At 41.3% G+C, this 17,673-nt stretch overlaps 1 protein-coding gene across 2 annotated transcripts in view; it reads left to right on the top strand.

Annotated features, from left to right (window-relative positions):
- LOC110534499 (polypeptide N-acetylgalactosaminyltransferase-like 6) overlaps positions 1-8,041 on the top strand; it is a 246,825-nt gene extending 238,784 nt beyond the window's left edge. For both annotated transcript variants that reach the window (XM_036933624.2, XM_090187599.1), the window contains 3 exons: positions 2,545-2,661; positions 5,466-5,615; positions 7,079-8,041. In XM_036933624.2, coding sequence (XP_036789519.1) covers positions 2,545-2,661; positions 5,466-5,615; positions 7,079-7,252 — 441 coding nt within the window. In that variant the 3' untranslated portion in view covers positions 7,253-8,041. The remainder of the gene's footprint in view (positions 1-2,544; positions 2,662-5,465; positions 5,616-7,078) is intronic.
- Positions 8,042-17,673: the final 9,632 nt, after the last annotated feature.

The following is a 17,673-nucleotide window of genomic DNA, read 5'->3' as shown; positions in this document are numbered from 1 at the left end:
GTTGTACGTTAATATGAAAAATGAAATACATTTTGCATTACATATAATTGGATTCCTTGCTCTGCCTTGATGAGAAAATGTTTGTACAGTAGGTAAATATCTCCTCTTTCCTCCCCCGGGTGAGGATGGTAGTAATTTTATCGTCAGGCTGACAGCTTCATGTGCCATCTCTTCTCTGGCTCTCACCCCGCCTGTCACCCCGCCTGTCCCTCCGCTGTCACCACACCTGATCTATGGAACTATAAAGATCTCTCATTGGGTATTCAAGCCCAGATTGCAAGGGAGGAGAGAGAAGAGAGAGGGGGGAGACAGAGAGAGAGAGAGAGAGATATAAGATCAGAGGGACAAAGAGAGAGTGAGATTGTGAGACAGACATAGAGGAGAGAGAGCTCAGATTAAACTTCCTCTACATCTCTGGAAGATGACGATCAGGGGGTCAGTCTTCTCGACACCTCGGCCTTGGTGCTGTGCAGACTGGGTAAATAGGGGGCTGTCGATCTGACCCCCTACCCACCATCCAATCTTCCTCCTTCCCCACAACTCCACACCACGGCTCCTTCAATAGGTCTAAATCACTTGAAGTGATGCAATCATCAGGCCTTTTGATTCGGCTCTAACTGTGTCTCCAGATCAGCGCTGGCATGTTGATAGGCATGGCATCAGGGATAAGCACTGTGTTTTACTCCTGGGCCCATTTCAGACAGATGAGGCTTGGGAAAAGTGGAGAGTGAAGGCCCATTATGCAGTACAATTCGCGCACCATTATTGGTCTTTCAGAGCGATCAGCAGTTTACTCCTAATGACCCTGTGGTTAAATGCACTTTGCTGATGCAGGCGGCAGGCTGAGGGAGTTTTGATTATTTGAAGTTTCTGAATTGCAATGCAGGTGGGTATTATTTTGCATTTCCAACTGCACATCTGGCAAAACTTTTTGCTTCATTACACAATAATGCTGCTCCACGGGTGCCTGATAGGCACATAATTGCCAAGTTTGTTTGCAGCATTTAAAGGACTAAACTCCTATTATTGTTTGCCATGTAAAATACTGTAGAACTTTGCAACAAAGATTTCTATTATTGGTATGTATCATCCTTTTGGAATAGTGTCCGATTGAATTAGGTCTATGTCAGGAAAACCGTGTTTCCCTGTCTTTTCTCATTGGCTGCATCCTAGAGAATATAAGTCATCTTATCTCAGAGTAGAACTATGTGTGGGTGACGATGTGACCTTCCAGAGATGGGGCTGCCTGTAGAAAATTGGTCACATCTGACCTGTACCTAATGGATGTTTCTGTTGATGTTCACTTGTCTTGAATATTTCACTCCTTCATGATGGGAAAAGGGGAGGGCCTCTCCAGTTTAGATGCAGGAGCAACCAAAGAGGCAGAAAGCACTGAGGCAAGAAATGTGTCGCCATTTTGTAGAGAATTTCTGTCATTCCGTTAGTTTAGTTTTTGTTGCTCCATTTTTCACAGCTCACAAGTTTTTATCTCAACTTTATCACAACATTGAGGAGAGCTGACATTGAGTTGGTATACATTTTTATAATCAACATTTTCAGAGCCAGCCATAGCGTTGTTGTCAGACATTCTCCACACTAACAGTCAAACAATCACCATTGTTTGCTACAGCCCTAGTTAATGTCTTTGGCCCCATCTAGGGGCGAGCAGGGGTAACAACTTTTATAAGAGAGTCAACCCTGTGCAAAACACCTCTGAGTATTCCATCCCTGGTCTCCTTCCTGTCAAATACAGTGTCTCACTCTGACCCTGTAGGACCTCCTCTCTCCAACCATTCCTCTCTCTCTGTCTATCTCTCACACACTCTAACTCACTCTCCCCCTCTCTCCTCCTTTGTCCTCTCTCCTCTCCTCTGCCCTCGCCTTTCTCTCTCCTCTGAATGTGTTAGTGAGGACCACAGAGACAGACAGAGACCAGGCTACTTTAGATGCAGTGCTACTGGATTCATGCATTATTGAGCCATACTGTGACACGAGCCAAGCTCACCTGAATGCTATAAAGAGAATTAGGCAAATGACACAGTGTTTGAGAGCCGAGTAACTCTGAAACTTTTAAGTTTTCACAGTAGGGGGGCGCCTACTAACTCCGATTTAGAGGGAGGAAGATGCTCCAGGAACTAATTAGCTTATCTCTTACAGTCACTGGTGAGAGTAGATCGTGTCAGCAAACTGAGAGCTTTGATACCATGTCAGATCATACGCTGTTACTTAAAACCACATACTGTGTATAAATAGTTGGCTGCTTGTACTAAGTTACTGTGTACAGTGTGTTTGGAAGGTTGCCATGGATTCCACTCTACACTGGAGTCCATTGATCAGAGCTTTGAGCATTAGAGAGAAGACAGAGTATCTCATCCTGTGGTCTCTACATCTATAGATGTATATTGTGTGTTTGTGTGTGTGTGTGTGTGGGCGGGCGTGCAAGTCTTCACCGAAGCCTCCCTTTCGCTGTTTTTGGGAGCCTTCAAAGTGTGTGTGTGTGTGTTTGGTTTTAACTGAGCCCTCTCTCTCTTTGTGTCCTTGTAGATTCGTAACGCTGCATCAGGTCTGTGTATAGACTCCAAGCACGGCCCCACAGGGACAGAGCTGCGACTGGACGCCTGTCTGAAGGAGGGGGCTGAACGCACCTGGGCACACGAGCAGGTAGGTACAACCGGAGCCGTGTACTGTATAGTAGGATGTAGGTGTTCGTCTCTACTACATTATCCTGTATAGTAGGGTGTATTCTAAACTATATTATACTGTATAGTAGGGTGTAGTCTACACTATAATATACTGTATAATAGGGTGTAGGTGTAGTCTATACTATGTTATACTGCATAGTAGGGTGTAGGTTATACTATATATTAAACTGTATAGCGTGGTGTAGTCTATACTATGTTATACTGTATAGTAGGGTGTATTCTATACTATGTTATACTGTATAGTAGGGTGTAGTCTACACTATAATATACTGTATAGTAGGGTGTAGGTGTAGTCTATACTATGTTATACTGTATAGTAGGGTGTGTTCTATACTATATTATACTGTATAGTAGGGTAATATAATAGACTATACCCTATTATATTATACTGTATAGCAGGGTATAGTCTACACTATAATATACTGTATAGTAGGGTGTAGGTGTAGTCTATACTATGTTATACTGCATAGTAGGGTGTGTTCTATACTATATTATACTGTATAGTAGGGTAATATAATAGACTATACCCTATTATATTATACTGTATAGCAGGGTATAGTCTACACTATAATATACTGTATAGTAGGGTGTAGGTGTAGTCTATACTATGTTATACTGCATAGTAGGGTGTGTTCTATACTATATTATACTGTATAGTAGGGTAATATAATAGACTATACCCTATTATATTATACTGTATAGCAGGGTATAGTCTACACTATAATATACTGTATAGTAGGGTGTAGGTGTAGTCTATACTATGTTATACTGCATAGTAGGGTGTAGGTTATACTATATATTAAACTGTATAGCGTGGTGTAGTCTATACTATGTTATACTGTATAGTAGGGTATAGTCTATACTATACTGTATGGTACAGTGTTGTCTATATTATACTGTATAGTAGGGTGTGGTCCATACTATATTATACTGTGTAGTAGGGTGTATGTTTAGTCTATACCCTATTATACTGTATACTGGGTGTAGTCTATACTATATTATACTGTATATTAGGGTGTAGTCTATACTAAATTAAACTGTTTGGTACAGTGTAGTCTATACTATATCAAATCCAATTTTATTTGTCACATACACATGGTTAGCAGATGTTAATGCGAGTGTAGTGAAATGCTTGATTATCGTGTAAAGTAGGGTGTAATCTATACTATATTATACTGAATAGTAGGGAGTAGACTATACCATATAATACTGTATAGTAAGGTGTAGTCTATACTGTATAGTATGATGTCTATACTATATTATACTTAATAGCAGGGTGTAATATATACTATATTATACTGTATAGTAGGGAGTAGACTATACCATATAATACTGTATAGTGAGGTGTAGTCTATACTGTATAGTATGGTGTAGTCTATACTATATTATACTGTATAGTGGGGCTGTGGTCTATACTATAGCACATCACCGGCCTGTTAATCATTCAGTCAGTCAGTCAGTCAGTGTTAGTCTGGAATGGCCCCTCCATGAGTCCGGTCTGTTAATCAGTCAGTCAGTCAGTCAGTATTAGTCAGGAATGGCCCCTCCATGAGTCCGGTCTGTTAATCAGTCAGTCAGTCAGTCAGTCAGTATTAGTCAGGAATGGCCCCTCCATGAGTCCGGTCTGTTAATCAGTCAGTCAGTCAGTATTAGTCAGGAATGGCCCCTCCATGAGTCCGGCCTGTTAATCAGTCAGTCAGTCAGTCAGTCAGTCAGTATTAGTCAGGAATGGCCCCTCCATGAGTCCGGCCTGTTAATCAGTCAGTCAGTCAGTCAGTCAGTATTAGTCAGGAATGGCCCCTCCATGAGTCCGACCTGTTAATCAATCAGTCAGTCAGTCAGTCAGTCAGGAGTGACCCATCCATGAGTATGTTTTATTTTGTCAGGGAGCCCCATTAGGGAGCTCCATGAGTATGTTTTATTTTGTCAGGGAGCCCCATTAGGGAGCTCCATGAGTATGTTTTATTTTGTCAGGGAGCCCCATTAGGGAGCCCCATTAAAGCAGCAATCTGCAATTGCTACATCCATTTTGTGACGTTTAAATGAATTATACTGTATGTACCCATTGACACTTAAGGAATATAATTTGCAAATGTTATTGTTTGAACTGCATATTGCCCCGTGCAAGAAATACCTTTTTGGGAAGGTACTCTGCAAATCCTTTGATTAAAGATTATAATTTCAATCGTTTGATTAAGGATTAGTTGCAACATGTGCTGTCTGCACAACAGCCATCACAACACTTAGTCTCGCAAAAGAACCATAACATACGAAATACACCGAACTACACTAAAAGGAAAATTCCACCCATGATAGAGTCCCAAAATGTTTTTGCCTTTCAGCAATCAAGATATACAACTTTCAAAATACAGCAATACAGCTGGTATGATGCACTTATTATAATTTTGCATCATACTGGCATTATTTATGTATTTTTGAAAGTTATATATGTTGAAAACTTGATTGCTGACATGAAAAACATATTAGTAGTATATCAACAATGGACTAATGAAACAAATACCAAAATATCATGTTTGGGTGGCATTTTCCTTTAATACAAAACAAGTTTAGGGTACTGTAGCCGGTGATTGCTTCATATGCAACTAATGTTCCTGCTGTTTACTGTTAAATCTGAACAGATCATCACCGCATTCTTGTCCTCATGTTCATCCGCCTCTAAAATGACATTTAGGGTAGTCATACTGTGAATCTCATAACGGAACTTGGATACCATGTTGTGCCTGTGTACTTGTTTGTATTCAGATATTTACATTTGGCTGGAGAGAGGACATCAGGCCAGGGGATCCTCTCCACACCAGGAAGTTCTGCTTTGACTCCATCTCCCAGAGTTCCCCTGTCACACTGTACGACTGCCACGGCATGAAGGGCAACCAGCACTGGAGCTATAGGAAGGTAACTTTAAACACAATATAATCGTGTTCTATTTAATTCTATCTGTATGGCACCTACTTTACTTCTGTTTTGGCTTTAAATCCCATGTGGAACGTAAATTATCAATAAATAATCAATCATCAACAGAAAGCCTGGTATGATTACTGTTATAACACCACATCAAACACCTCATCATTCAGATTACTACCACAGCCACAGGACGGTAGCTAAAACACATAAGTTGTGTGGTTATTCCACTGCCACAGCAAGGCAATCTAACTCAATTGCGTTGATAGCAGTCCTACACACCAGGGAAATGTCCATACGTAGCCACGTAAACACTGTAGTAAAGGAAAGTAGGCCTGATGTATTCAGTCACAACACAATATCAAAGTCATCAAATAGAAAAGATGTACACCGTGTTTTTTCTGCTGCGTTCCAGGTCGAGGAAAGTAATAGGGGACTTATTTTATCATCGCACCACTCCTATTTCCTCCACATCGTTTAGGGAGGAGAGATTCATGTTTACTCAGCGCAAAATCAGAATGTCATTACAGTCCCATCTCTCTTAAGGTTCTGCCTAGAATGACTCGAGGTGCATAGATGCTAGCGTGAGTCCCAGATCTGTTTGCCACCTCCATTACTGTGGCAAGACAACACAGTTAGGTCTTGAGCTCAGGCTACACAGATGCAGTAGCTGCTTATTAAAGGGCTGAGGGGGGCTTGAGGCTGTGTGAACACTGTAAAATCAGGAAGGCGGACGCATGATACCAGAACAAAATGACTGCCAAGTACCTCTGAGGCGTTCTCCACCTCATCTTTCTCCACAACGTTATCCCTCCCCACAGAATCCCTTTTCAGTTTGAATCCATCACTGGCTATATTTAATAGTTCGCAATCACCATAGATAATCTTTTATTGGAAGCCAGGGACGTATTTTTAATTTGTGTTGTCAGTTTTCAACGATTCGTACTTCCTTCAATTCCTCTTTCGTTTGCAGCTGAGTGTGTTCCTTTTCCCTTTCTGTCACGCGAGGGAGGATGAACCCAAAGAATAAACATTCAGAAAAGGAATGTCATGGTCCGTTGGAACTCTGGGTTTAAAAACTCTTGTGTGTTGAACTCATATTTCTCAGCCTAGTTTACCTCCCAAATTCAGACCCCTCACTCCTCCCCCAACGGAGGTAGGAAATACCTTGTTGCAGTCAGATGCTCAGCTCCCCGTCTGTAATCTGTTTGAAGGGAGTGGGAGATGAGAGAGCAGGATTAAACAGCAGCCTGCCTGCCGGAGACAGGCTTACCTGTCTCTACTTTATTTGAATAATTTATCTCAGTCCTTATTTTCCTCCCTCTCTTCTCTCTGTGCCTCCTGCTCTCTCTCTCTCTCCTCTCGCTCTCGCTCTCTATCTCTACCTCATGCTTTTTCTTTCGCGCTCTGTGTCTCTCTCACACGCTCTCTCTCGCTCTCTGGGCCAACACATACAGGATAAATTGCTGTACCACCTGGTGAGCAGCGGTTGCATGGACTGCAGTCCCGGTGATAAGAGGATTTTCATGAATAAATGCGACCCTGGGTCGGAGACGCAGCAGTGGCTGTTCCAGAGAGTCAACGCCACCGTCCTGGACAAATTCAACAGCGCTGCGGCTGCCAGCTCCTAGGAACCAGGCGCCAACCCCCACGACAAAAAAACTAAACAAACGTGTGCATTGTAGCAGCAAGTGGCCAGCCAGTTAGCTAGCGGTCCTGTCTCCCAGACCCCCCAGCTCATCAACGTGGGGGCTACAAAGTGGAAAAGAAGGGGGTGGGGGGGCTGGGGCTGGGGCTATGTTTCTGTTCTGTCTGCGGATCCTCTGCCCGATGGGATCAGATCCAAAATGGAGGATAAAGACTCCTTCCTGGCTGAAAGAGATTCTGGGATTCTGCCTGGTTCTGCCCAATGGGCTGATGGGACGTTCAAGGTCGCCTATTCTCAGAGAACTAACCAGACTAGACTAGACCCAAGCTAAGCCGCCACACAGGGGCACCTTGCTGGTCGAGGACACAGAAACCTCCAGAACACTGTCCTCTAGGTCCTCTATGGGTCAAAGGTCAAACACAGCAGGTCTAGTAGACTGTATTTGTTTGTTTCAGGTTGAAAAAGGAATGTTCCAACTGTCACTCTCTCAAGATCGCATGGTGGATTTGTACTATATCGGAGGCTCATGACGTTAATTGCTCATTTTTGTAAGGCTATTTATTTTCCATGATTATTTAATTAGTATTTATTTTGTATTAATTTATTTAGTCTTTTTTTTTAAGAACAATAATTTATTAAGTGTATACTTGAATGGGTTTTTCAGATTTCTGGTCCCCGTGATTGTACGATTTGAAGTTGTGAAGTTCAGCCAATGAAAATGATGTAGTAAACATGAATAAAATTTGAAAAAAGTACATTAAATATTGCAATTGTATGGCGTGTGAGCATTTATATGATGACACATCTCACAATGATATTACATGTAGATAGAAGCCAAGAAGATGCCCATGGACTTATGATTATGCATGTGGGTGCTCATTCAAAAGTGATGATTGTGTGCCCACTTTTGAAGAGTTTTCGTAACTCGTCTACATGTGCACTAATGGGACGATTCAGCCTTAGGAAATGTATGCCTTTTTTACACATTTTGATTTAAGCACTTCTTAGTATGCGTTATTCAGACTTACCCTATACACGTGCGTAACAAGGTTTGCGGGTGTGGCTCCCTTGTGCACAATGTATACATTTTGATAAAGTTCCAGAAAACACACCCACTGGGTGGCCTACCAATTTGATCAGGGAGTTGTTCTGTTTGTTCATCTTAATCAATCCCTTGATTCGCCCACACCAGTAGAAATCCACTTTTTCAAGCTGAAAGATGATGGCCAGAGCTTACCCACGGTGTTGCACAACGATTTAATTCAGTAAGTCATCGTTTTAGTCAAAGTATGATATATTTGGGCTTGAAGTGACACATCCAACCTGCCCACTTTGTGCAAATCCATGTGAATGCAGTCTTTTCTTATGATATGACATACAGATTATTTTCAGCCTACGTTTCGTTTCAGCGCTGGGTTTTATTTGAATGTTACCACCCACCAGCATGGCATTGTTTATTAATCAGAAACAGCTGCAATGTTATTCCTCTTCGCCACTGAGATGACAGCCTTTGTTCCACTTGGCCGCCTCAGCCATGGAGCAAATTAAAGTAGGAGCAAATTAAATGTTTTTTTTGCACCTCATTTTCGTACTAGAAAATTATCATAATCCATTGGATAATTTGTACATTTTCACCGATAAAAAAACAAAAAATCCGGTCAGTATTAAAATATATACAGTATATTATAAATGGTATAATTGCGTCATATGATAGCGTTTTACAAACCTACTCCCCCCGTCGCCCCAAGATTAATGATTTTGTCCACTAAAGTTTTGCTTCACTACATGCTCTACTGCTTTGATTGGTGTAACATTAGCTAGAAACGTGTCTATCCAGATTATGAAAAGGCACCCGCAAAATGTTTATTCAAGGAATTTAAAGTTATGTGTAGCCTATCATTTCACTTCCCCTGTGAGAACCATGCGCACCGTCTGACTTGGCTTTGCTCTACCACATATCAAGAAGCTGATTAAACAGCATGATCATTACACAGGTGCACCTTGTGCTGGGGACAAGAAAAGGCCACTCTGAAATGTGCTGTTTTTCCACACAACACAATGCCACAGATGTCTCAAGTTGTGAGGGAGTGTGCAATTGGCATGCTGACTGCAGGGATGTCCACCAGAGCTGTTGCCAGAGAATTGAATGTACATTTCTCAACATAAGCCACCTCCAACGTTGTTTTAGAGAATTTGGCAGTACATCCAACCGGCCTCACAACCGCAGACCACTTGTAACCATGCCAGCCTAAGACCTCCACATCTGTCTTCTTGCCCTGCTGGATCTTCTGGGCGGAGTGGTATTTATGTCTGTAATAAAGCCCTTTTTGGGGTAAAAACTCATTCTGATTGGCTGGGCCTGGCTCCCAAGTGGGTGGGGCTATGCCCTCCGAGAACCACTCATGGCTGCGACCCAGTCATGTGAAATCCATAGATTAGGGCCTAATGAATTTATTTTCAATTGATGGATTTCCTTCTATGAACTGTAACTCGGAAAAATCGTTGAAATTGTTGCATGTTGCGTTAATATTTTTGTTCAATATAGAAAAACATTGTTCAATATTTTCGGATCTTTTATCTTATTCTTCAACTATTTATATGGCGGATTCGCAGCCGCAATTTATGGACAGTGTCAAAACTTTGGAGATAACAATAGATGGCAAAGTCAAAGATAGTCCAGTGGTTTCCATCTGTGGCGAAGTTTTCAGTGCCCCATTTGTTGATGTTTATCTCTAGGACAGGAAATTATATCGAACTAGTGGCGGAAACTTCCTCTGGGGGTGTCCTTTAAATGCTGTGTACTTTTCATTTGATTTTGATCTGCACAATATTATAATGTAGCCTTATGGAGAATGCTTTCAGAATGGAGATCAATGAAAGATAGCCATCAAAACATATGCATATTTATCTCCGTTTGAGAACTCGTGCATAGATTTCAAAACAGTTGTTTCACAATATGTACTGTATGTTTAAGGACGTTTTCATGAATACTAAAGGTTCATTGAAAAATAGGGTTTCATTCATTCAGTGGTTTCATTCATTCTGAAATTTGCCACATTCAGTTCATCAACCCAAGGTAGTGTAGAAAGAATAATAATAGGGAGAATAGTGTACAATAGTATACCCTAGCCTATTGCCCGCACTTGAATGGAATTGTGTGATGATGGTTCAAACTGTTACAAACTTACAGCTTGGTCTGCGCTCCATAATGATTTAATTTGCCTACACGTTCATTTTTGTTTTGTTTTACATGAAATACGATCAACTATTACTAGTGATCCTCAGCAACAACCACACGGACGTGGCAGCCTTTACAGACAAAGCAAATGAAGGTAAACAAAACAATGATACGTTGGCAGTTAAATATGTGTGGTTATTTCTGACAGTCGATGCTGATAGTGATATTAATAATAATTAATCATATTAATAATATTTATATTAATAGTCATATTTAACATGATAGAAATAGTCAAAAACAGTCAAAGGCGTCGGGCATACAACTAAAACATTTGAGAGTGCCGGGAGGTAGCCTAGCGGTTAGAGCATTTGGCCAGCAACCAACCGTATGGTTGGTGGATCGAATCCCTGAGCTGACAAGGTGTTAAAATCTGTCATTCTGCCCCTGAGCAAGGCAGTTAACCTACTGATCCCCGGGTGCCAATGATGTGGATTAAGCCAGCCCCCCAGGGCGCCTCTCTGATTCAGAGGAGTTGGGTTAAATGTGGAAGACACATTTCAGTTGTACAACTGAATAGGTATCTTCTTTCTTAAAGGTTAATTTGGCACGACTGTCGTTAGGCAAGGCTTTGCCGCGTCATCAATGCATGTCATGCTGATATGCTTTTTAAAAATATATTATAAGTCCCCACCCCTCAATCAGTAACTTTACTCCCACTCATCTCCAGTTCTATATTCCAACCCTTGATTCCCCTCAGCCCATCCCTCCTATCTCTGCTGGCCACCCACCCTCTTCGGATTTCTACACGCCATATATCTTTCAACTACGCTGCGATGTTTAACATACAATTTGAATCTATCTTATCGAATAGAATCAACAGTTTGCGAGAGTATTAATATATTATCGAGTGACTGACTGAGTAGGTCTCTCCAAATCTCCCAGGAAGGGTTCATTTACATTTTGGGGGGTTGGTAAAAATGTGGGTCTCAAAACAGGTGGGGGCTAGCCCCCCCAGCCCTGAATGACGGGTCACCACTGGATATGACTTATGAGTTCATCTAATTATAATTTATTTATATGCTTTATAGTTTGCTTCCATGACTGGTATCACATTCATCTCCAGTGATCAGAAGGAAAAATCTTATAAAACAATTGCTATTATTATTTACAATCCCCTTCTCCATGCAGATGACCTATTATCAACAGCTCCGATCAATTTATAGATTATAGTGCATGGAGAATGGTGTTATTTTTTATCGGAAACGGGGAAGTAGATGTTTTACACTTGGAACCGATAGGTTCGCTCGACCTTATTCGTGGTTTATTCGCGAGTAAAACTGGAGGAATTATGAGGGAATTAAGTCGAAGTCAGAATACGTGTATCTGTAGACACACCTCCATTTCTGTGATCTCCACCCCAAACAAATACTTGGCTGGCACATGCGTTTCCCCATGCTTAATGCTGAGTTTGTAACCAAGTGGGAGTCATAAATACCAGTTGGATGCAGTCACGTGCTTTGAACTCGTTGAGAAACACTGATTGGCTAACGACAAACAAGCTGCACACACTAGAAGCACAGCTATCATGCTTATAAACAAAATGATAGTGTTCAAAAAACATATTAATAGATTGCTTTTTATAAATAATGTTTTGTTGTTGCATTTAACTGCCGAAAATGCTGTTATCAGGGTAATTTCCTGAGTAGGTATTTGTATTTATTAGGGATCCTTTGCTACTCTTTCTGGAGTCCCAACACATTAAGGTTCTTACATTACATATAAAACAGTACGTCATATAACATTATTACACCACTACATATCTACAATACACAAGGTATAATACCACCATACAACAATATTACATGTGTAGAGTGCGTGTGGTAGCGTTTGTGTGTGTATACGTGTGTCTGTACCTGTGTGTGTGTCTCTTCACAGTCCCCGCTGTTCCATAAGGTGTATTTTTATCTATTTTTTTTAGATCTGCATCAGTTACCTGATATGGAATAGAGTTCCATATAGTTATGGGTCTATGTAGTACTGTGCACCTCCCATAGTCTGTTCTGGACTTGGGGATTGTGAAGAAACCTCTGGTGGCATGTCGTGTGGGGTATGCATGGGTGTCCAAGCTGCATTCAGCTTGTCAACACTTCTTACAAAAACAAGTAGTGAAGAAGTCAATCTCTCCTCCACTTTAAGCCATGAGAGTTGTACGTGCATATCATTAATGTTAGCTCTCCATGTACATGTAAGGGCCAGCCGTGCTGCCCTGTTCTGAGCCAAAGTCCCTCTTTGTTGCACCCGACCACACGACTGAACATTAGTCCAGATGAGACAAAACTAGGGCCTGTAGGACCTTCCTTGTTGACAGTGTTGTTAAGAAGGCAGAGCAGCACTTTATTATGGACATTCCCCCTCCATCTTAGCTACTGATATATCAACATGTTTTGACCATGACAGTTTACAATCCAGGGTACTCCAAGCAGTTTAGTCACTTCAACTTGCTCAATTTCCACATGATTCATTACAAGATTTAGTTGAGGTTTAGGGTTTAGTGAATGATTTGTCCCAAATACAATGGTATGGTGTTTTTGAAATATTTAGGACTAACTTATTCCGTGCCACCCATTCTGAAACTAACTAACTGTAGCTTACTTGCATAGTGTTGAGTCATTCACATACTGTACATAGACACACTGGATTTATTCAAAGCCAGTGGCATGTCGTTAGTAAAGATTGCCCTGGGGAATTCTGGATTCTACCTGGATGATGTTGGAGAGGCTTCCATTAAAGAACACCCTCTGTGGTCTGTTAGAAAGGTAACTCTTTATCCACTATGTCGCAGGGGTGTAAAGCCATAACACATACGTTTTTCCAGCAGCAGACTATGATTGGTAATGTCAAAAGCCCCACTGACGTCTAGCAAAACAGCCCCCACAATATTTTTATCATCAATTTCTCTCAGCCTGTCACGACTTCCGCCAAAGTTGGTCCCTCTCCTTGTTCGGGCGGCGTTCGGCAGTCGACGTCACCGACCTTCTAGCCTTCGCCGATCCACTTTTAATTTTCCATTGGTTTTGTCTTTTGTGTTCCATCACATCTGGTTCTAATTCCATCAATTACATGTTGTGTATTTAACCCTCTGTTCTCCCCCCATGTCCTTGTCCGTAATTGTTTCTTGTAGTGCTTGTGCACGGTATGCTGGTGATTACCGGGTTTTGTTTGACCCATTTCATGTATTGTTCTGTTGACGGTGGTTTATGTTGATTACACGACACCGTGGTAAATCAGTTTCCGCTCCCCTGCTTCTGACTTCTCTACCGCCAGTACGCACCTCACTACACAGCCAATCATCAGTCATATGTGTGAGTGCTGTGCTTGTTGAATGTCCTTCCCTATATGCGTGCTGAAAGTTTAACAATTTGTTTACTGTAACATAGCATTGTATCTGATCAAACACAATTATTCCAAAAAGTTTACTAAGGGTAGGTAACAGGCTGATTGGTCGGCTATTTGAACCAGTAAAGGGGGCTTTACTATTCTGAGGTAGCGGAATGACTTTTGCTTCCCTCCAAGCCTGGGGACACACACTTTCTAGTAGGCTTAAATTGAAGATATGGCAAATAGGATTGGCGATATCGTCCGCTATTATCCTCAGTAATTTTCCATCCAAGTTGTCAGACCTCGGTGGCTTGTCATTGTTGATAGACAACAATACTATTTTCACCTTTTCCACACTTACTTTACGGAATAACAAATTACAATCCTTGTCTTTCATAATTTGGTCAATTATACTAGGATGTGTAGTGTCGGCATTTGTTGCTGGCATGTCATGCCTATGTTTTCTAATCTTGCCATTGACAAAATCATTAAAGTAGTTGGCAATATCAGTGGGTTTTGTGATGAATGAGCCATCTGATTCAATGAATGATGGAGCTGTTTGCCTTTTTGCCCAAAATTTCATATAATGTGCTCCAAAGCTTTTTACTATCATTATTTATATAATTTATCTTTGTGTTATAGTATAGTTTCTTCTTATTTTTAATCAGTTCAGTCTATGATTTCTCAAGTTGCAGTACGTTTGCCAATCAGTTGTGCTGTCAGACTTAGTAGGTGACATCAGAAGTCAGCATGTGGGAGAAGTGGGAACGCAGAATGATAGACGAGTTTCCCACTAGTAATTAATTACCAGTTGGCATTAAAGTGTATTTTTCCCAGTCGTATGTGGTAAATTCCCAATTCCGACTTGGTTACGAATGCAGCATTAGTTCAAGGTCAGAATACGAGTAGAGAAAAATGCATCAAATGGAATTAAGTTCCATTTACTCACCTTTAACCAGGGTCTTAATTCCTTTTTTATCATTCTAATCTATTGAAGGTATTCATAATTGTTTTGAATTCAATCAGTCAGCTTTAGTCATTTGTTCTGTAGTTACCATAAATGGACATGAGAGGTCAGCTGTGTCCATGTATTCACCACTGCAGCTTCTCTAGTCATTCTACTATTTTTGCTGCAAAACTGATATAAAAACAGGCTATAATTTAGATATTACATATCTTGCTCTTGATACGGAGACCTTGCCAAAAGTTAGAAAGTGATAAGATACTCTGTAAATGAGCAGTTATTCTACGTTCTCTCAAATCATGCCTCGCGTCACTATCCCACTTTATTTTATGAAAAAAGTTTTGCTTCTTTGTAAGAGGCTGTTGTGGAATGTCAAGAAGTCACCTCAATGCTGTCTGGAACACACATTATGTTAATATAGAGCAGGGGTGGGCAACTCATGGCCTCCCTCTTGTTGAGAGTAAGAATAATAGAATACACAAGGTGTAATTTCGAGATTTGGTTGTGCCTCAGCCGTCACTCAATTGTCAGCTAAATGTTTTTAGAGTGGTAAATTAGTCTAGCAGACAGCTATCTAACCTTGTAGTAAGCACGGCCAAATTACCAACCGGGGTGGGGCCCTGTTGTTCATCAGTTATAATATTAAAAACCACAAACATTTTCCTCCACCCTATGGCAAAATGTGTAGAAATGCAGGAAATAAGCTGTAAAAATGCTAATTTCTCTGCCTATGGCAAGATGTGTAGAATTACAAACTTGCTTTAAAACACCAAATATGTTCTCTATGCTCCATATCAAAATGTGCAGAATTGCAGAAAATGAACTTTAAACTTACTTTGCTGTAAACTCACTGCGCCCCATGACTTCCATTTTTTGGGGCCCTCACCCCAATCAGTTACCCATCTCTGATATTGGTTATTGCTATTAAGCGTTGCAAACATTGGCAAAAAGGGTATATTCCATGGTTGGTATTAATAATGCAATCAGTAAAGTATTTTCAGATGCACATTTTCAATAAATGTAAGGTATTAATATAATTTCAATCCCCTCTAGTTTTAAGTTGTACGTACGGGATACTCATGGTATACGTTGTCCAACGAAATGCTTAATTCTAGGGTCCTTCTTCGAAAATGCAGCAACAATAACAATAATAAAAGATAAGAATACGAACAGGGGTATATGGCAGTAGAATAAAAATAGATTTTAACATTTAGCATCCTCTCATGCCATATGTGTTACGCTGAGTGGAACCCAAGAGCAGACCCAGGCGAGGAGATTGGGATGAAGTAACCAATGTATTTATTGAAACACAGGGGGAAGATGGAGTGCATGCCAGGGGAAGCTCGGGTGGGTTTCAGGAAACCAGGTGAGGAGGCTGAGGCTGGAGCGAGAGGGGTTGGGACAGGGTAAGCAGGTCCGGAGGGGAATCCAGGATGGAGTAGCTGGATGACGAGACGTGGAACTGGAGACAGGGACCAGAGCGGGTGGAACTGTAGCAGAGAGGAAAACAGCATCAGGCAAGGAAAACAGGCATAACAGGATAACTGGCTCTAATAGTAACAAATGGCTAGAAGCATAGACTGACTGAGCAGAGATTACAATCTGGCACTGTGGAAGTGGCTGGGCTGACTATTTGTAGAGGTCTTGATTATGGAACAGGTTGCAGCTGGTGGGGATCTGCTCTGACTCCAGCACACCTGTCTCCGCCCACACACACACACAGAGAGAGAGAGGGAGGGGGAGAGGGTACTGGGGGAGTGGCGGCAGGTCAAGGAGACACAGGATGAGCAGTGTGAGGGCGTTGCAGGAGCAGATGTGAGAGTATGTAAGAGTATTGTATACTGAACAAAAATATAAACTCAACATTCAATGATTTACAGTTATATAAACTGAGTTACAGTTCATATAAGGAAATCATTCAATTCAAGTACATTTGTTAGGCCCTAATCTATGGATTTCACATGACTGGGAATACAGATATGCATCTGTTGGTCAGATACCTTAAAAAAAAAGTAGGAGCATGGGTCAGAACCAGGCTTGTGGTAATGGCTGGAGCAGAATTAGTGGAATGGTATCAAATAAATCAATGGTTTCCATGTGTTTTGATTTTTTTTTAAAGTTTTTAAATAGGCAAGCCAGGTAAGAACAAATTCTTATTTACAATGACGGCCTACCCCGACCAAACCCTAAACTGGACGATGCAGGGACAATTGTGCGCCGCCCTATGGGACTCCCAATCAAACCCAGGATCAAACCAGGGTCTGTAGTGATGCTTCTAGAACTGAGAGACAGTGCCTTAGACCACAGCGCCACTCGGGAGCCCATTGATGCCATTCCATTTGCTCTGTTCCAGCCATTATTATGAGCCATTCTGCCCTCAGCAGCTTCCACCTATCTCTATCTCTGGAACTTGAGTCAACAAAGTTTGACACCTCCAGGATATGTAAGCAGCAGAGCAGCAGAGGTATGCTTTTGAAAGGTTTCACATCTCAAATGAATGCATGTTATGTTGTGCGTAAAATGAAAAATCACTTGCAGTATATGACTGAAATACACAATTCTTGTCAATATTTGAAACAAGCATTAGGCCCCAGAGCTACCAAAAAAAAAACATTTTTCAAAAGGCAGCACTATTCAAAACATGGTGACGGTAAGCTAGGTGACATATCAGTGAGGTTGACATTCACAACATGTTCAGTTATGTTGCCCCTGGTTGGTTCCGTGCATGATGGAACAATCTGTAATGGTTAGTGCAATCCTACCTTAAACCATAACCACAACCCTTACCAAACAACCCCAACCCTGAACTTAACCATTGAAATGTTATCTTCAATGGGGTGATGTAATCATTGGGACGGCCCAGGATCCTGGATATCAAGGACCT

Source organism: Oncorhynchus mykiss, chromosome 10 (genome assembly GCF_057628025.1).
Source record: "Oncorhynchus mykiss isolate SJ-2025 chromosome 10, ASM5762802v1, whole genome shotgun sequence".
Lineage (NCBI taxonomy): Eukaryota > Metazoa > Chordata > Actinopteri > Salmoniformes > Salmonidae > Oncorhynchus > Oncorhynchus mykiss.
Note: the sequence above shows the minus strand (reverse complement) of the source record. Positions and strands in the feature narration are given on the sequence as shown.